The sequence below is a fragment of the Aegilops tauschii genome, chromosome 2 (genome assembly GCF_002575655.3).
Source record: "Aegilops tauschii subsp. strangulata cultivar AL8/78 chromosome 2, Aet v6.0, whole genome shotgun sequence".
Taxonomy (NCBI): Eukaryota; Viridiplantae; Streptophyta; class Magnoliopsida; order Poales; family Poaceae; genus Aegilops; species Aegilops tauschii.
In genome coordinates, this window is record NC_053036.3 from 167229608 (window position 1) to 167247363 (window position 17756).

The 17756-nt window shown below is 43.4% G+C and overlaps 2 protein-coding genes across 2 annotated transcripts; one reads left to right on the plus strand and one right to left on the minus strand.

The window, feature by feature from the left end:
- Positions 1-6889: 6889 nt before the first annotated feature.
- On the plus strand, positions 6890-13582 carry LOC109783589 (exocyst complex component EXO84C). The gene is made up of 7 exons (XM_020342186.4): positions 6890-7222; positions 7757-7851; positions 8453-9491; positions 11780-12295; positions 12679-12867; positions 12991-13127; positions 13223-13582. Exons 1-7 carry the CDS (start codon positions 7103-7105, stop codon positions 13461-13463), a joined length of 2337 nt encoding a protein of 778 aa, XP_020197775.1. The 5' UTR covers positions 6890-7102; the 3' UTR covers positions 13464-13582.
- A 77-nt stretch (positions 13583-13659) lies between these two features.
- On the minus strand, positions 13660-15082 carry LOC109783588 (uncharacterized). The gene is made up of 3 exons (XM_020342185.4): positions 14859-15082; positions 14563-14737; positions 13660-13861 (listed from the first exon to the last, which is right to left on the minus strand). The coding sequence occupies exons 1-3, from the start codon at positions 14896-14898 to the stop codon at positions 13816-13818; spliced, it is 261 nt and encodes an 86-aa protein (XP_020197774.1). The 5' UTR covers positions 14899-15082; the 3' UTR covers positions 13660-13815.
- Between the last annotated feature and the right edge of the window lie 2674 nt (positions 15083-17756).

A 17756-nucleotide genomic window follows, 5' to 3' on the forward strand; every position in this document is an offset into this window, starting at 1 on the left:
CCCGTCCACCGTCGCAGTTTGTCGTAGCTGCCTTGCAATGCATTGCCGTGGAAACTTGATGCCGTCGCCTCGCGAGCACCCCGTCATCCGGCAAACACGCTACCGGAGCCATGTGTCGATGTTTTGCTCGTCAACTCTCGATGTCCCAGCTCTCGTGAATGCCCGGTCCACCGTGGCAACTCGCCGTCGCCGCCATGCATCATTGTCGCAACTCGCCGTCGTTGCCTCATGCAAAAAGCTCATTGTAACAAGGCCTGTGCTGGTCCCAGCAAATCGTCTTGCCGGTCGCAACTTGCCATCTCGCCAATCCCAGCAAATCATCTCCTCGATCACAGCAAATAATCACCAGAAATTCTCTGCGAGAAAAAATAGGCCGGTAGCAGCAAAAATGATCGTCCAGCGAAAAAAATGGCTTACCGTCATTGGGACGCAGCAAAAAATCTCACTGGTCGCTGGTCAAATAAAAATTCTCACCTGTTCCAGCAAAAATGATTGCCGCTTCAAGCGACGTAGCAAAAATTCTCGCCGATTCCAGCAAAAATGTTTGCCGCTTCCAGCGACGTAGCAAAAATTCTCGCTGGTTCAAGCAAAACAACTCGTCATTTCTTGCAAAATAAGTTCACCGTCGTCAGTCATATCAAAAAATCACCCTGGTCCCAACAAACAATTTGCCGGTTGTAGCAAAAACAGTGTATTGTCGTTGGTAGCATAAAAAATACACACAGGTCCCAGCAAAACAACTCGCTGGTTGTAGCAAAAATGCCTGCCATCACAGGTCGCAAGGTCGCAGCAAAAACTCACGCGGTCCCAGCAAAATGACTCACCGGTTGTAGCAAAAATGCCCCGCCGTCAAAGGTCGTAGCAAAAATTCACACCCGTCCCAGCAAAACGACTCACCGGTTGTAGCTCGATAGCGTGTCGGATGCAACACATCAACACCGGTAGTAGCAAAAAATGACACTGGTAGTAGCAAAAAAGGATGTCACCCCGCCATTGTTGGTGTCCGTGTGAACGGTTGTAGCAAATGTCAACACCGGTAGTAGCAAAACACGACACTGCTTACAGCAAAAATGGTCGTCGCCGCCGTCGGTGTCCTCGTGAACGGTTGTAGCAATAGTGAACATGGTAGAAGCAAAAAAGACACCGGTTGAAGCAAAAGGCCGGCGTCACCGTCATGGGTCTTGGTTTGTCATCAATGTTTGTCGCAACCGTCGATACCGGTCATAGCAAAAACGCCGACGGTTGCAGCAAAAAACTCAGCTGGTTCTAGCAAAAAGTTCTACTCGTCAGTTGCATCATTTATTTTGCATGCATGGTTCATCTATACTCGTCGGTCAGGGAGGTGGTCGGATGGCCACTGCTAGTGATGCGGTGCGAGGTAGCAGATGAACAGGAGAGAGAGGAGGGATGAGGGATGAAGGAGGAAGGAAAGGCTACAATGAACCGGTGGTTATTTATAAGGAAAGAAAGCAAGCTCTGCAGTGCGTGGGTGGGTCCTAGACGTGGCCTGACTTATTCTAAAAAAATACGTGGCCTGACATGCGCGTGCATCGCAAGGAATTAGTTGCGCGTCGCACGATTTAGATTGATCCCGCGGCTTGCGCGAGTCCGGCGTACCTTTCGGCCGGCGCACCGGCTGCAAACACTTTCCATTTTTAAACCCCACGCTAGCGAAATAAAATGTGTTTTTTTACCCCGCAAAAAAAGAGTTGTTTTTGTTTTCTTTTGTTGAGCTTCTCTAGTCTATCATTTCGTACATATTACTTGCGGAATTTGGCATGCATACAAACAATTTTATTGGTAATTTGACCCAAAAGAAAAACAAGTTGTTGAAAATATGTCGGGTAACTTCTATGTAAATATCACGGTATTCTTATGCCCCGCGATCTCGTTAATTTACGTGGAAATACTACGGTAACTTTGGCCTGGAAAGAAAAGTTATTTTGCAACATACACTATTAACTTCTATGGAAGTAATACAATAATTTATAAATCGCAGACCTGATAGTTTACGTACAAACATCATGATAGCTTCAATCCTGGAAAAAAAAGTTAGAAACCTATCTCCGGCAACTTCTGTGTAAATAACATAGAATGTCATGCAGTCCCATGAGTCTCACCTGAACGAACGAAAAGGCGGCTAAGATTTCTACCTCCCGTCGGCATTGCCGTCCTACCACGTCCCCGGTGGCCTTATTGCCATGGGTGCGCGGTGGATCCCGGCGCTTGCCGACGGGAGGGCTCTATTTTTTGGTGCTTTAAGTTTTGTTAGGGTTTGTGTCCAGCTCAGGAAGACGAGACATCGGTAGCTTCTTGAAGTTATCGGGTTAGATGTACTATAATTACCAACATGGTTATTTTGTAGTTATCGGGCTAGATGTACTATAGTTACCAACATGGTTATTTTGTAGTTATCGAGCTAGATGTACTATAGTTACCAACATGGTTACTATGCAATTATCAGGCCAGATGTACTATAGTTATCAACATGGTTCATTTTCGTAGTTATCTGGCTGCATGTGGTATAATACACGCCTGGTAGCTTATGCGAAAATAACTTGATAATTTACACATCACAGACCTAATAACTCATGCACAAACACCGTGATAACTTTGACCCGAGAGAAAACATTGTTGAAGACCCCCCCCCCCCAATAGCTTCTGCATAAATAGCATGATAATTTACACACCACTGACCTGATAACTCAGGCACAAACACCGTGATAACTTTGACCCGGGAGAAAAAGTTGTTGAAGACATCCCCGATAGCTTCAGCATCAATAGTATGATAATTTACACACCACAAACCTGATAACTCATACGCAAACACCATGATAACTTTACCGACCGGGGGGGGGGGGGAGGTGTTAACTTACATATAAATACCACGGTAAGTTTGATCCAGGGGTGGTTGGAGGGGAGAAAGTTGTTTGAAAACATACCCCCCTCCCGATAACTCATGTTGTTGAAAATGTACCACGGTAACTCTTGTGTAAATAACATGATAATAGACACTCGCCAGACCTGATAACTTACTTAGCCCAACCGTAACTATTTGCATGAAAAAAAGTCGTCAGAACATATCAACATGAGATCTAGTTTCAAAGGTCTCATCGCGATGGATTTTATATGTGAGAACGATTTTTCTATCGGACCAACGGTTTTGAGCTGTAAAACATTTTGAAATTTCGAACAGGGAAGGACTAGGATGACATTAAATGTTTACTCTCTAATGCATGGACACATGTGCTTGTGAAGAGAAGGTTGCAGGAACTTTTTTATGTCCCGGTAATTTTTATGTAAACAACATGATAACTTATGCAGCACAGCCATGATAACTTATGTGCACACGTGGTAATTTTTTACCAGAAAAAAAGTCGTCGGAATATATCAATATGGGATCTAGTTTTGAAGATCTCGTCGCTACGAATCTTTTATGTGAAAACAATTTTTCAATCGGAGCATTTTGAATCTTACTTTTAGATGGAATCTTTGGTGACATCAGCTTTTTCTTTACATGCAATTATTGTCCAACACGGAGAGAGTCTACATGCGCGTACACGAGGGGAGTTTGCATGCAGTATACATGCGTGATTAGGAGAGAGGGAGGTCGTCTTGATCTATTGCTTAATTTCCGAACAGTACGAAGTTAGCAAAGTCCTTTTGTAATATACGTCGAACAATTTTTCAATAGATGCTGAATATTTTTCGGATATACACTGAACACATTTTAAATATATATTGAACATTTTTGTAATGTACGCTGAACAAATTATGAATTGTGAACCAAATTTGAAAACCATAAATATTTTTCGTAATCATAAAGAAAATATGTAATTTCAAACTTTTTCGAAAACAAAGGATGAAAATAAAAAGGGAAAAATAAAATAAAAAGAGAAGGACAAGAAAAATAAATAGAAACAAAATAAAACAATAGAAACAAAAAAAGAAAACTAAAGAGAAAAAAAACCAAAAGAAACCGTTTTAGGAACCTTTTAGCACGTTCCCAAAATCGGTTATCTAGCATTTGTTTCACTCGCAAAATGGGCCGGCCCGTCGTGCGCAGCTGCTCCCGCGCTTCAGCGAAGCCATTTCTCTTGGACGCACAGGCGCGTCAAATAGGATTCACCTCACTCCAGGTCCACAACAACTATATTTCGTATTCAATGAGACCATAGAAATCTTCGGTGAAGCTTCTACAGTATTTGAGCCGGCCCATCCGCATGTACATTAAAGGAAAAAAAAGTGAAAAGACGGAGAATGCAGTCTCCAAGGAGATCGCGGGGGCAGCTAACCTCTTCGCCCGCTTCCTGTTACTAGTTAGTAGTAGGATCGCGACCAACTAGAGGCGATCCAAGCCGGTCTTCTCAATTTTTTTATTTTTTTACTTCTTTTTTATTCTCCGATTTTTTCATTCCTTTATTTTTTTTCTCTGATTTTTTTTCATTGTTTTCGTCATTTTCTTTTGTTTCATTTCTTTTTCTTCTTTGATTTTTTCAATTTGTTTCATTCTTTTTTCATTTGTATCTTTGTTTTATTTTTTGTTGGGTTTTCTATGTTTCTTTAATTTTCATTCTACATTTTGTATATATCAAAAATATTTTTTAATAGTCGTTCAACATTACTTAATACATGGTCAAAACATTTTCTATACATATTTTTAACATTTTTAAAATAGTTGATTGACATTTTTCAAATACAAGATTAATTTTTTTAATACATGGTCAACATTTTTTTTCTTATACACACGTTTAAATTTTTATCAATGCTTGATTAACATTTGCCAAATACAAGATTAACTTTTTCTAATATGTGGCCAACATTTTTCCTATGCACATTTAATATTTTTGAAATGCTTGATTAATATTTTTCTAAATACAATATTAAGATTTTTTAACACATGGTCAGCATTTTTTCTATACACATTTAACATTTCTAAATGCTTGATTAACATTTTTGAAAAAATACTTGTTCAACATTTTTTGATATGCTTGATTACATTTTTAAATACATGATGAATTTTTTTATACATGATCAACATTTTTTGTATACACAATTAACATTGTTCAAATGCTTGATCAAAAAAATTCAAATACTTATTTAACATTTTTTTTTCAAATGCTTGATTAACATTTTTATATAATTGATCAAAAAAATTCATCTTCTTTTACTACATGGTCAACATTTTTTCTATAGATATTTAACATTTTCAAATATTTGTTCAACATTTTTTTAAATGCTTCATTAACATATCTCTATACATGATAAAAATAATTCACCATTTTTTTAATACATGGTCAACATTGTTTCTGTACACATTTAACTTTTTTAAAATACTTCAAATGATTGATTATATTTTTATATACATGATAAAAAATGATCATTTTTTAATACATGGTCAACATTTTCTCTATACACATTTAACAAATTTCAAATGCTTGATCAACATTTTTGAAATACTTGTTCAATTTCTTTTCAAATTCTAGATTAATATTTTTTAAATACATAATCAAAAAATTTATATACTTTTTTCATACACTTTTTGTATACTGATAAACATTTTCTCTATGCACATTCCACATTTTTCAAATGCTTGGTCAACATTTTTTTCAAATATTTTTATAAAGTGTTTTTGTAATATGTGTATTTAGAATAAAAAATAAAGCAAAAACCGAAATAGAAAATATAAAAAATAGAAAAAAAGAGGCTGTGGCCTCCCGCGCTCCTGGGCCGTCCCATCTCGGTCTCCCCTTCAGCGAGGGTTCCTACCGAGAGCAACTAGTTGAAGAGCGCTTCTTCGAAAGGCTCCCAATGATCACTTGGGGTGGGCTGAGAGCACGCCACTTGGAGCGCTGTGGCGCGCTCTGAGCCGCCGCCATTTGTTGCACTCTGGGAGCTTCCTCCAGATTTTTATTTTATTTTTCCGCACGCATTTCGACTTTTTGGACGGTTTTTTCGGCTTTTTGGTCTTCCACCGGTCTTTCTAAGCTTTTGAAAAAAAATTGAATTTTTTTGCTTGGAAAACATGTTTTCTTTTGCTTCCGCGAGAGGCGTGGATTTGCTTCGCGAGAGTCACAGTCGTGCCTCTCGGAAACGAAAAACAAACTCTCTTTTTTTGCTTCCGTGAGAAGCACGGCTGTGCTTCCGCGAGAGGCATGGATTTGGAACGAAAAAAAAACAGGTTTCTACTTTTTTTTCTTCCGTGAGTGGCACGGTTTTGCTTCCGCGAGAGACATGGATGTTCGGGTTTTGGAAAGAAAAAACGTGTTTCCTGTACGATTTTTTCATCCGGTTTTTTTCATGAAAAAAGTTTGTCAAAACCTATCAACATAGGATCTAGTTTTGAATATCTCGACGCGAGAAATTCAACGGTGAATACGATTTGAGATTTGGACGCACGATTTAAGAGATAAAACATTTTGAATGAACGGATATATGAAAAAAGAAAAAACTCTCAGGTTGCGACAAATGGGCACATCTAACGTGTCACTTGTCGTAACCTAAGAATGTGAAAGTGATCATTGAAAGAAGTACTCCTCACAATTAACACAATTAGTGATTTCGTCTCCTACCCTCTGAAGGTGAAGGCGAGAAATAGTCGCCCCTCCAAGTCTGCTCCGGGTGTTTGGTTCAGAAGTCCTAGGACTTTTTCTAGTCCCAGGGACTAATCAAAAAAGACTCTCTAGTAGAGTCTTTTTCTAGTCCCTGTAGAAAAAGTCCCTCCCGTTTGGTTTTTAGTGACTTTTTCTAGTCTTTGGGACTAAAAAGTCCGTGAACCAAACACCCAAAAATTTCGGCCGAGGCCCAAAGCGTCTTTCAGCCGACTGCTCTGCTTTTCCCAGCTGCACCGCAAAAATGGGGAGAAAACAAAAGGAGAAAGCCCCGAGACGCGCACGGTAGCCCCGAGACGCGCACGGTCGCTGCCGGTGGGTGACTGACTGCCCCCACAACGGCACTCCGCTCCACTCCACGGCTCCACCCCTCTTCTCTCTTTCTCTCGTCTCCCCTGCCGCGCCGCCCAGTCGCTCGCTCACCTCCCGCCCGCCCGCAAACTCCAAGAGGCCTTCGATTTCGAGCGAGCGCCCGAGGAGGCTCGTCGGCCATGGGGAGGCCGGCGATGGAGAGCAGCAGCGAGGAGGAGCTGGAGGACGACTTCCCCGGCCACGAGTGGATCACCCCGCAGTCCTCCATCCGCGCCGCCTACCAGTCCCAGACCGAGAAGGTGGCCTCCCTCTCCTCGCCTCCTGAACCCCCCTTCCTAGATTTCTTCCCGTGTCGCCGCCCTCTTCCCCTAACACTCCTCCGTCCACGCATTGCTGGCTTATTTTCTTGGCTACCTCTTGCTTCTGCCGCCGCTGCTACCTGGTCCTGCCTGCTCACGCTTTTAAGCTAGATTGCGATTTTGGATCTAGAGCGGGCATGCTCGTGGCGGCGCGTTGCAGGGGGCAGTAGCTTAGGGAAAATTACCTATGCAGCATTCAGTTACCGGGCCCTTTGGCTTTGGGGGATTGGTAACTAAAAATCCGATCTTCGAATCTTGATTATTCAATATGTGCTGTTCTGTGGCCCCATCACAGCACAATTACAAGTACAACGTAAGCTAGCTTGACCTTATTGCAATGGAATTGAATGAGACGGTTGATCTGCCTGCATCTGTCTGTTGAGGCCGGTGGGGAATCTGGTCTCTGGTGGTTGCCCGAACCATCACATCAGTGTGGTGACTGCACTCAGTGAGTAACGCTGTTGTGTTCAACAGGGTATCAGGAAAACTTGCTCTGAGCTACTGGAGCTGAAGGATGCCATTGAAAACCTGTGCGGGAATATGCAGTCGAAGTACCATGCTTTCCTCAGGTAACACTGCGAGTTTCATTCCGTTCTGGATTAGAAAAATGTCTCTGTGGCTGACTGATGCCCTCTATATTGTTGTTTAGTTTCTTCTGTTCTGAGGCTTATCTTGTTGGCCATTGGCTCTACACTGTTTGATGGTCTAGTAGTTGTACCTGCCTAGATTAGGACTCGCAACTAAGCCTGTTTGGTCACCTCATTGACAAAAGGCCAAACTCTTGCAGCTGGTCCTCACACACTTGACACTTCCACTGAGGTCATGCATAGCTGTTAAGAAAATATGTATTCCTTAGAACAAGAAAAGTATCTGCGTGTGTGTGCTGTTGCGGTGACTTTGATATTTATAAAAGAGCAGCCACTACGAGTACATAACCATGATATATTCTTTCCAGTGCAGATTTTGTTGAATGTTGGGTAACTTGAAACAACTTGACTGTGAATGGATGATAACCTAACTTTTGTCTAAGTGCATCAATACTCTACCTGATACATCATTCAACTTCACTCAGTCAGTAGAAATTTGACTATGAACTATATACTGTCTCGTGTTTCTATTCTGCACTATTTCTTGCATTTATTGCCAAACATTATTTATTTATTTATGCAGAATATCTGAGGAGGTTGTGGAGGCAGAGCAAGAGTTAATTGAACTGCAGAAGCATGTGTCTGCCCAGGGGATGCTTGTACAAGATCTGATGAGTGGTGTGTGCCGGGAACTTGAAATGTGGCAAAAGCATAGTAAGGAAGAACATGCGGTGGAAAAGGATTTTCAAAGTGAACTTAATGAAATTTTGTCTGTAGATACTCAATACCCCAAGGTTATTTTTCTGGACGAGATAGACATTTTGCTTGCAGAGCACAAACTAGAAAAGGCACTGCTTGCCCTAGAAACTGAAGAGAAGAAATATATGGTTACAGACGATTCAGGCAAAGAATCAGATGCAGAGATTTCTGCCTATAAGACAGCACTGCTTAAAAGGAAATCAATTCTTGAGGATCAGCTTGTTAGGTATTCAGAACAGCCATCTTTATCTAGTACTGAACTAAGAAAATCTTTGTCTGGTTTAATTAGGATTGGTAAAGGTCCTGTAGCCCATCAAGTACTTCTAAAAGCCTACGGTTCACGTCTTCACAGAGATGTTGAGGCATTTCTTCCCACCTGTTCAGTCTACACAGAAACTTACTCTGCAACCTTGTCGCAACTTGTTTTCTCAGCTATCTCAAAGGTGTTGAAAGAATCTAGCACACTATTTGGAGATAACCCCACGAATATGAACCGGATTATCCAATGGTCCGAATATGAAATAGAAGCTTTTGCACGTTTGGTTAAAGAAAAATCTCCTTTGCCTGAGAGTGTTTCTGCACTTCGTTCTGCCTGCATATGCATACAAACTACTCTCGCTCACTGCTCTTGTCTAGAATCACATGGGTTGAAATTCTCAAAGTTACTTATGTTACTATTGCGACCTCATATTGAAGAAGTGCTTGAACTGAATTTTAGAAGGGTGAGAAGAAAGATTATTGATTCAGCAAGGACTGACGATATTCTGCTTCTCGCTCCTCAAGAAGGTTCACCGCCATCTGATTCAGTTGCACCTAAGATGATGCTTACAAGCAGTGGAAAGAAGTTTATGGCAGTTATCAATGTGAGTTCTCGCTTTATTGATTATGGTTTTGTTGATATTTTCATTCTGGATATACCATATTCTCATCGTGTGTTACTGTATATATGAGTTGAGTTCCATGTAATGTTGGATCACACAATTTGGTTTTGAGTATTTGAGCAGCCCTGTCTGTAATTTTGACATGTATTACATCCAATTTATTCCATATGTGGTGAACAACTTGCACCATACCTCCAGGTACTTCTGTAAGTCACTAAGTTTCGAACTTCCCCTGAAATACTTGTTTAACCTTGCCTCATGTGGCTGACCTCACTGGTGGTCACACCTATTTCATGATGGCAGTCAGCACATTCTCAACAGATGCTAGTTAAATTGACATGAGCAGCCAAGCACAACTGTAATAACTCCCTGAGTACACCTATGTAGAATTGTTAAGCGCAATGTACTTGCACGACTTAGTGCAGAAGGGTGAGTTAGTTTAGATAACAAACATCTATTAGCGACCAAGTCCTGCTCACGACCATTAGCATGTCTCCCTGTACATCTCCTCACATAGGCCTAGTCATTCGGATCTAGCAGGTTTTGTAGCTCAGGTTCTTAGCCCCGCACGCCTCTGTAGTCTGTACATGCCATATATACACCACCAACCAATGGAAATATTGTGTGGCAAATTACTCTCTTGAGTCTTACATGGCACTATCAGTTACCGCTTTCTAAAACTCCTCCGATCCTCGCTTCCGCAACCCCAGTGCCATGGCCGACGACAACTCCTCCTTCTCCTTTGGCCACAACACCAATCCTTTCGCCGCCACCTCTCCCACTGCTTCCTCCATCCACGCTGTTCCTATCCGGCAGCACGTCCCGGCCATCCTCGACCTTCAGGAGTCAAACTACACCATATGGTGCCCCCTGTTCATGACTGTCTTTCGTGCGTACAACCTCGCTGACCACATCGACGCCGGCCTCCGCCTCGACGGCGCAGATTGGACCGCCATCGACTCGTGCATCGTGAACTGGGTCTACACGACCATCTCGGCGGAGATACTCATGATCATCGTGAATCCTGACGAGACGACGCACTCGGTCTGGCTCGCGGCGCCTTCTACGCCCTCCACGAGTTCTACAACTTGTATCAAGGTGACCTCTCCATCACCGCGTATTGCAGCTGCCTCAAGCAGCTCGCCGAGATGCTTTGTGACGTCGGCTCCCCGATCACCAATGAGGGGCTCGTCCTCAACGCGTTTCGCGTCCTCAAGTCCGACGACAGCTAGTCGGTGACCAGCATGTTGCTCCACAGCCTGCCCTCCTTCCTCAAGCAGGAGGAGCGGCGCATCTAGCACACGGTGGCCCTGGAGGCATCGCGCATCGGGCACCCAGGTAGCTTCCCAGGGCGGCTCCTCCAACTCTGAGCAGAGCCGTAACAACAGCGATGGCTCTCAGTGACATCGAGGTGCTGCATGTGCACCCACTGATCAGCTAGCAGATGTTATGACAAAAGGCCTACCTTGTCTTCTTTTCGACGGTTTTGGGCCAGCCTCTGCATCGTCTCTGACAACGACCCTGAGTCTGCAGCGGGGTGTTAGTGACTAAGCCCTGCCCACAGCCGTTATCAAGTCTCCCTGTACATCTCCTCGCGTAGGCCTAGTCGTACAGATCTAGCAGGTTTTGTAGCTCAGGTTGTTAGCTCCGCACGCCTCTGTACATGCCATATATACACCACCAATCAATGGAAATATTGTGTGGCAAATTATCCTCTTGAGTCTTACAACCTTGATTACATTTTTTTTCTCCAGCTGGCTTGGAGATTGCATTTGCCCTTAACTATTTAACTCCTTTCAATCTCTATTGGTATTGGCCTTGGCTCAAGAGCAAGGACACCAAACTTTGATCACCTTTTTTTTCCATCTGGCTTGGAGATTGAACTTGCCCTTAACCGGTAACCTCCTTTCAATCCTTTGTTTAGACCCTCTCTATTAGTATAGCCATTGGCTTGAGAGCAAGGACCTTATTTGACCGCTTAGAACCTGATAGAGGGAAAATCACTCTCTCGAGATATGCTTAAGCTAGCTCAGGAATAGTACTATTTTTATATGCCTTGAAGAGGGGAGTCAATGAGTAGCCTTCTACTCTCGTTTCATATTAAGACTACTAGGTCATTTTACTGGCTAAGCACCTATTTTTGAAATTTTGGATTGAATATTTTGCTGGAAGTGCAATATTTTGAAGTTATTTTCTTTGCTACTATTTTATGTACTTGACTGGATATCTGATCATTTAAAGCAGCTGACATCTGGATGTGCTTCCTACAGGATCTTTTGGATCATGTTACCCCAATGACCATAGTTCACTTTGGTGGAACAATTTTGAGCAATTTTCTCCAGCTATTTGATAGATATGTCGAAACACTTATCAAAGTGTTGCCTGGGCCTTCTGAAGATGATAATGTAGTGGAGTCACAAGAGCCTGTAGAATTAAAAGCTGAAAGTGATGCGCAGCAGCTTGCACTAATTGGAACTGCATATACCATAGCAGATGAATTATTGCCAGCAGCTGTATCTAAGTTTTTTTATATGCAAACCAAGAAGAAAGAAACTAGTGGAACGAGTGAAGGCCTTGGTCCTGGGTCCATATACTCCACAGAATACAAAGAGTGGAAACGTCATCTACAACATTCATTGGACAAACTGAGGGATCACTTCTGCCGACAATATGTCTTATCATTTATTTACTTGGAAGGGAAGTCACGATTGGATGCTAGAATGTACTTGGAGGGGGGTGATGATCTTTTTTGGGATTCCGATCCCTTACCTTCACTACCTTTCCAGGTGATTCTGTTTTAATGATGTGATTCACAATCTCGTCTTGAAATGTAAATTTTACCGTGTTGCTCACTCTAGTGTCATATGTCCATAGTACAAAAATACACATAATATAACTTGGGGCCACCAATGAAATGTAGTTGCTTTGGAAAGTTCCATGTTTTGTGTTTATCACCTTTATTGATGGCCATATTATCGAGACTTGTGCACCGGAGAGCTAGTTTGGGACAGTGATCTTTCTTTCCACAATCTTCTTTGTTTCAGTAAATTTTGTGTGCTCCAAGGGACATAGTTCTAGGTGGTAAAGGCAATGTGTAAATAAATATTGCGCTCATTCTAATCAGACCTTGCACAAAACATACCTGTCTCACCTGAGCATTTTCTTTCAGGCGTTGTTTGGAAGGTTGCAGCAGCTAGCTAGTGTTGCTGGTGATGTTCTACTAGGCAAAGAGAAGATACAGAAGGTTTTGCTTTCAAGGCTAACTGAAACGGTTGTCATGTGGCTCTCCAATGAACAAGAATTCTGGGATGTCTTTGAGGACGAGTCCATCCAGCTCCAGCCTTCTGGACTTCAGCAGGTACCCCATATCAAATTTTGTGTGTGTTTTTTGACGAATGGAGCATCCCGCTCCCATTTTCATACCAAATTTCCTGTTACTTTGATGTACATGTTAAAGGTGCCAATCTTCTGCTCCTTTCAGCTTATTCTTGATATGCACTTCCTGGTTGAGATTGCCGTATGCGGACGGTACCCGCACAGACCAGTTCAGCAGCTTGTGTCAGTAATTATTACTAGAGCAATTGCAGCTTTCTCGGCAAGGGAGGTTGACCCACAAAGGTCTGTAATCAAAATCTTTTCCGTTGCTTCAGTCTATCCGTTGCGTGTTTGTCTATGGCTGAACATTATTATGTTCCCTCCTCTGAAATTTTCAGCGCTCTTCCGGAGGATGAATGGTTTCTTGAGACTGCCAAGACTGCAATCAACAAGCTCATGCTAGGGACTTCTGGATCTGAGTCCGACCTCGAAGCGCCTATCGCTCCGCATGATGACGGAATATCAGAAGATTCAGATAGCATTTCATGTCTGTCGAGTATAGGGTCTGAAGATTCATTTGCTTCTGCAAACAATGATGACCTAGAAAACCCTGTTTACTTCACCGATCCTGACTCGTAGAGAGTTGGCCCCGTGTTTTAGATGCGAGTCTAAATATTTCAAGCTCGGTTATCCTGTATACTTCTCGGAGATGTCATCAGTAATTATTAATATTATTATTATGGCAGCTGTCAAGTTTATTTGTTTGTCCCGAAATCGGTGCTTTTCCTAAGCAAGGCATGATAATTCTTTATTAGTCGCATACAAGGTGCATAAGCAAGAATATAAGCTGTAGCTGGTATTGATCATCACACAGTTCTCTAGGCACAAGATGGCTCTCCCTTACAACTCCAGACTAAAACACATGGATGTATAAGCAAACACTACAATTAACTGCAGCAAACGATTTCATACACTTCTGGTCTCTGTGTCCTTAGAAGCACATGTCGAGGAGGCAACAGCAGCAGATGGCTGCACAGCTGAAAAACAACACAGAATCACAGATGATGAATATCTCAGTGTATCATTTAATATCCCTAGTGTTTTTGCAGGTTTCAGAGGTTACTATAATGCACATGAATAAATGGCTTGTAGAAAAAAAAAACAGGCCACAGCTTGAGTAGTGAGTTGAATGCTATGTATAAAGGTTTTTTTTTGTAGGGAATTCAGAGATCTTTTCTTTATCCATCAAGGAAGGGGGGTTTCGAGTTCGACCAACTTCCGATTACCATCAGCGCACAAGCTTGTTTCGCGCAAAGATAGGCCGGTTAATTGGTTGACTGTAAACATGTTGAACTGCGAAAGAGGAAAACGATGAGGCTATCTCTTCTCCAACTTCTAAAAGGATCGGCGATTCGGCGCCACAGCTAACAGGGCGAGAATTCCATTGACTAATCAACTCCTGACAATGCGCCACCACTAGACAGGGATTATACACTACTGCTAGAAACGCTCTTATATTATGGGACGTAGGGAATACAGTATAAAGTTAGCAATTTGCTCTTTTTCTTCGGGCACGTACACTGCTATTTTTGCACAAACATTTGCAGGTGTGCATGTCATATAGCATATGAGCACCCGTGATTTTATCTCAGAACTGCACAACTGCTTGGCATATATAATTAGGTGAGGTGAGGCGGGTGATAGCGAGAAAAAGGTGAGGTGAGACGTGAAAGCTTACCATCCTTCCAAGAAGGCCTTGTCACCGCGGCTCTGTGTCTGCGCTGGCTGCGGGGCACCCATGCCCGCGTCGTAGTTGGTCGGGTAGCCCGGCGGCGGCGGCGGTGACGCAGTCGGCGCGTAGTACGCCGCCGGAGGCGCCGCCACCACGTAGTTGGCCTGCGGCGGTGGGTACGCTGCTCGCCGCCACGCCAGCAAGAAGAAGAAGAAAAAAAACAGGCCAAACCATCAGTTCACGCAAAGGTACTAAGCAGCGAGCACGCGCGCAGGAGCCATTTTGGAGTCCTGTGGAGTTACCGGTGACCGGAGCCTGCTGCTGCTGGTTGAAGTAGCTCATGCTCGACCGGACGCAGCAAGGCTCGGCTCAGCCGCTCAGGTGTTGGAACTTGGAGGGACCTGACGGGTGGTCTGAGAGGCAAATGCAGGCTATATATGTAGAGGATACGTGCGGGTGAAGCACACGGGGACGTTGGAGTCGAGGTTGCACGAGCCATGCGTAGCTCGGAGGGACGGCCGGCCGTTTGGGTTGCGAACAAAATCCGGCGGAGTGCCACATGCAGCGTGGAGAAATGATCAGATTCAGACAGGATCTCGGCCGGCAGGCACTCGACTGAATATGTTTTTTTTTGAGACAACTCGACTGAATATGTGCAAGGTCTACCGAGAAAGGAATTGGGTCTGGGCCAGGGGTGGCAAGACAACGAGACGGCCCAAATCAATGTGTTTGGCACGGCCCGATGCAGTCATTTTCTGTAAGGCCTTCGGTGCCCATTTCAGTACTACTACTAAGCGATAGTTTGTTCTCAAAAAAAAAAAAAACTAAGTGATAGTTCGGACCTAATGAGTTTACGTTGGTCTGTTAATTGTTTTTGTTGGTTTGGTTATTGTGGAGTTAAAATCTTTCATCGATACCATGATGAAGATAATATGATCCGACGGCCTGCATTTCTAGAAGATCATTCCCGGCCCAAGCACATTCATATTCGTGCGGGTGAAAGAGTGACAACATTGTTGCTTCAGTCCAATTGTAGCCTCTTTATCGAAGTCTTTGAAGTATTTCCTCTAGCAGAGATTAATACTACAAAAAAGGTGTTTCCAAGAAATTTTATTGTAATCCTTAGTCATTGAAGTTACTTTGTATTTTCTTGAAACTTACATCCAAATCGGTATACCTGTAACTGTTATGAGTATGAATAAAATTAAAGATATTTCTAAAAAAACTAAGCAATAATTAATTCTCAAAAAAAAAAACCGAAGCGATAGTTCATTTCTCAAAAACGAAAACTAAGCGATAGTCCTAAAATAGAAACTCGCGGTAGTTCTAAAAGGATAAGAGTAGGGAGTAACGAGCTGTTCAGGTTGTTGGGACTCGGCTCATTAAGCTCGTATTCGCTAGCATTCGGTTTATATACTTGTAAGCTTAACGAGCGAAGAACACTACTCAACTCGGTTCGTTTGAAACCCGGACTATGAACACCTGTTTTTCCAAAAAAAAGGGTTTTGATCTATTATATAAGTTTACTAGAAGTACAAAGTGTTAGGGAACGTTGCATGGAAACTGAAAAAAAAATTAGGCACACGCGAGATCTATCTATGGAGATGCATAGCTACGAGAGGGGAGAGTGTGTCTACGTACCCTCATAGACCGTTAAGCGGAAGTGTTTATCAACGCGGTTGATGTAGTCGTACACCTTCACGATCCGCCTGATCAAGTACCGAACACACGGCACCTCCGTGTTAAGCACATGTTCAGCTCGATGACGTCTTCGCCTTCTTGATCCAGCAAGACAAGCAAAGTAGTATATGAGTCCCGGCAGCACAACGGCGTGATGATGATGACGGTGAAACTATCCGCATGGCTTCGCCAAGCACAACGGATGTGTACAGAGGAGGAACTAGAACTAGAGGAGACGGGGCACCGCACACGGCTTGGGGATCATGGAGGGAGGAGGGGAGGCAGCCTAGTGCGCCCCAAGGGGGGCGGCGGCCAGCCCTAGGGCGTCTGCCCTAGGCGCCCCCCTTTCCTTCCGGGGGGGGGGGGGGGGGGGTGGGTGGAGGAGAAGGCAGGAGGGGGGCCTGCGGCTCCCTTGCCTTAGGTACCCCCTCTTTCCTTCCCTATAGGGCCGACGGCCAGGGAGAGGGCGTGACAGCCCCTTATGGGCTGGTGTGTTCCTCCCCTTGGCCCATTAGGCCCATATACTCCCCGTAGATTTTCCGGAACCCCTTCCGGTGATCCGATGTATACCCGATGCATTCCGAAAGCTTTCCGGAGGCCAAATATCATCGTCCTATATATCAATCTTTACCTCCGGACTATTCCGGAGCTCCTCGTCATATCCGTGAACTCATCCGGGACCCCGAACAACATTCGGTCACCAACTCACATAACTTATATAATACTATATCGTCAATGAACGTTATGCGTGCGGACCCTACGGGTTCGAGAATGATGTAGACATGACCGAGACGCTTCTCCGGTCAATAACCAATAGCGGGATCTGGATGCCCATATTGGTTCCTACATATTCTACGAAGATCTTTATCGGTCGAACCTTTATGACAACATACGTATTTCCCTTTGTCTGTCGGTATGTTACTTGCCCGAGATTCGATCGTCGGTATCTCAATACCTAGTTCAATCTCATCACCGGCAAGTAATACATCATGTTGCAACTAATTCCTTAGTCACTTTGCTTGCAAGCTTCTTGTGATGTGTATTACCGAGAGGGCCCAGAGATACCTCTCCGTCATACAGAATGACACCCAATCTCGATTCACGCCAACTCAATAGACACCTTCAGAGATACCTGTAGAGCATCTTTATGATCACCCAGTTATGTTGTGACGTTTGATAGCACACAAGGTATTCCTCCGGTATCCAGGAGTTGCATGATCTCATGGTCGAAGGAATATGTATTTGACATTAAGAAAGCAGTAGCAATAAATTGAACGATCATATGCTAAGCTAACGAATGGGTCTTGTCCATCACATCATTCTCCTAATGATGTGACCCCGTTATCAAATGACAACTCATGTCTATGGTTAGGAAACCTTAACCATCTTTTGATCAATGAGGTAGTCTAGTAGAGGCTCACTAGGGACACGATATTTGTTTATGTATCCACACATGTATTTAAGTTTCCGATCAATACAATTCTAGCATGAATAATAAACCTTTATCATGAATAAGGAAA

Coding starts and splice junctions, on each gene's coding strand:
- LOC109783589 (XM_020342186.4), top strand. CDS start 7,103: ATGGGGAGGCCGGCGATGGAGAGCAGCAGCGAGGAGGAGCTGGAGGAC. Junction 12,296..12,678: donor TACCTTCACTACCTTTCCAG/GTGATTCTGTTT, acceptor ATTTTCTTTCAG/GCGTTGTTTGGAAGGTTGCA. Junction 13,128..13,222: donor AGGGAGGTTGACCCACAAAG/GTCTGTAATCAA, acceptor TGAAATTTTCAG/CGCTCTTCCGGAGGATGAAT.
- LOC109783588 (XM_020342185.4), bottom strand. CDS start 14,898: ATGAGCTACTTCAACCAGCAGCAGCAGGCTCCGGTCACCG. Junction 14,738..14,858: donor GCAGCAGGCTCCGGTCACCG/GTAACTCCACAG, acceptor GGCGGCGAGCAG/CGTACCCACCGCCGCAGGCC. Junction 13,862..14,562: donor AAGGCCTTCTTGGAAGGATG/GTAAGCTTTCAC, acceptor GTTGTTTTTCAG/CTGTGCAGCCATCTGCTGCT.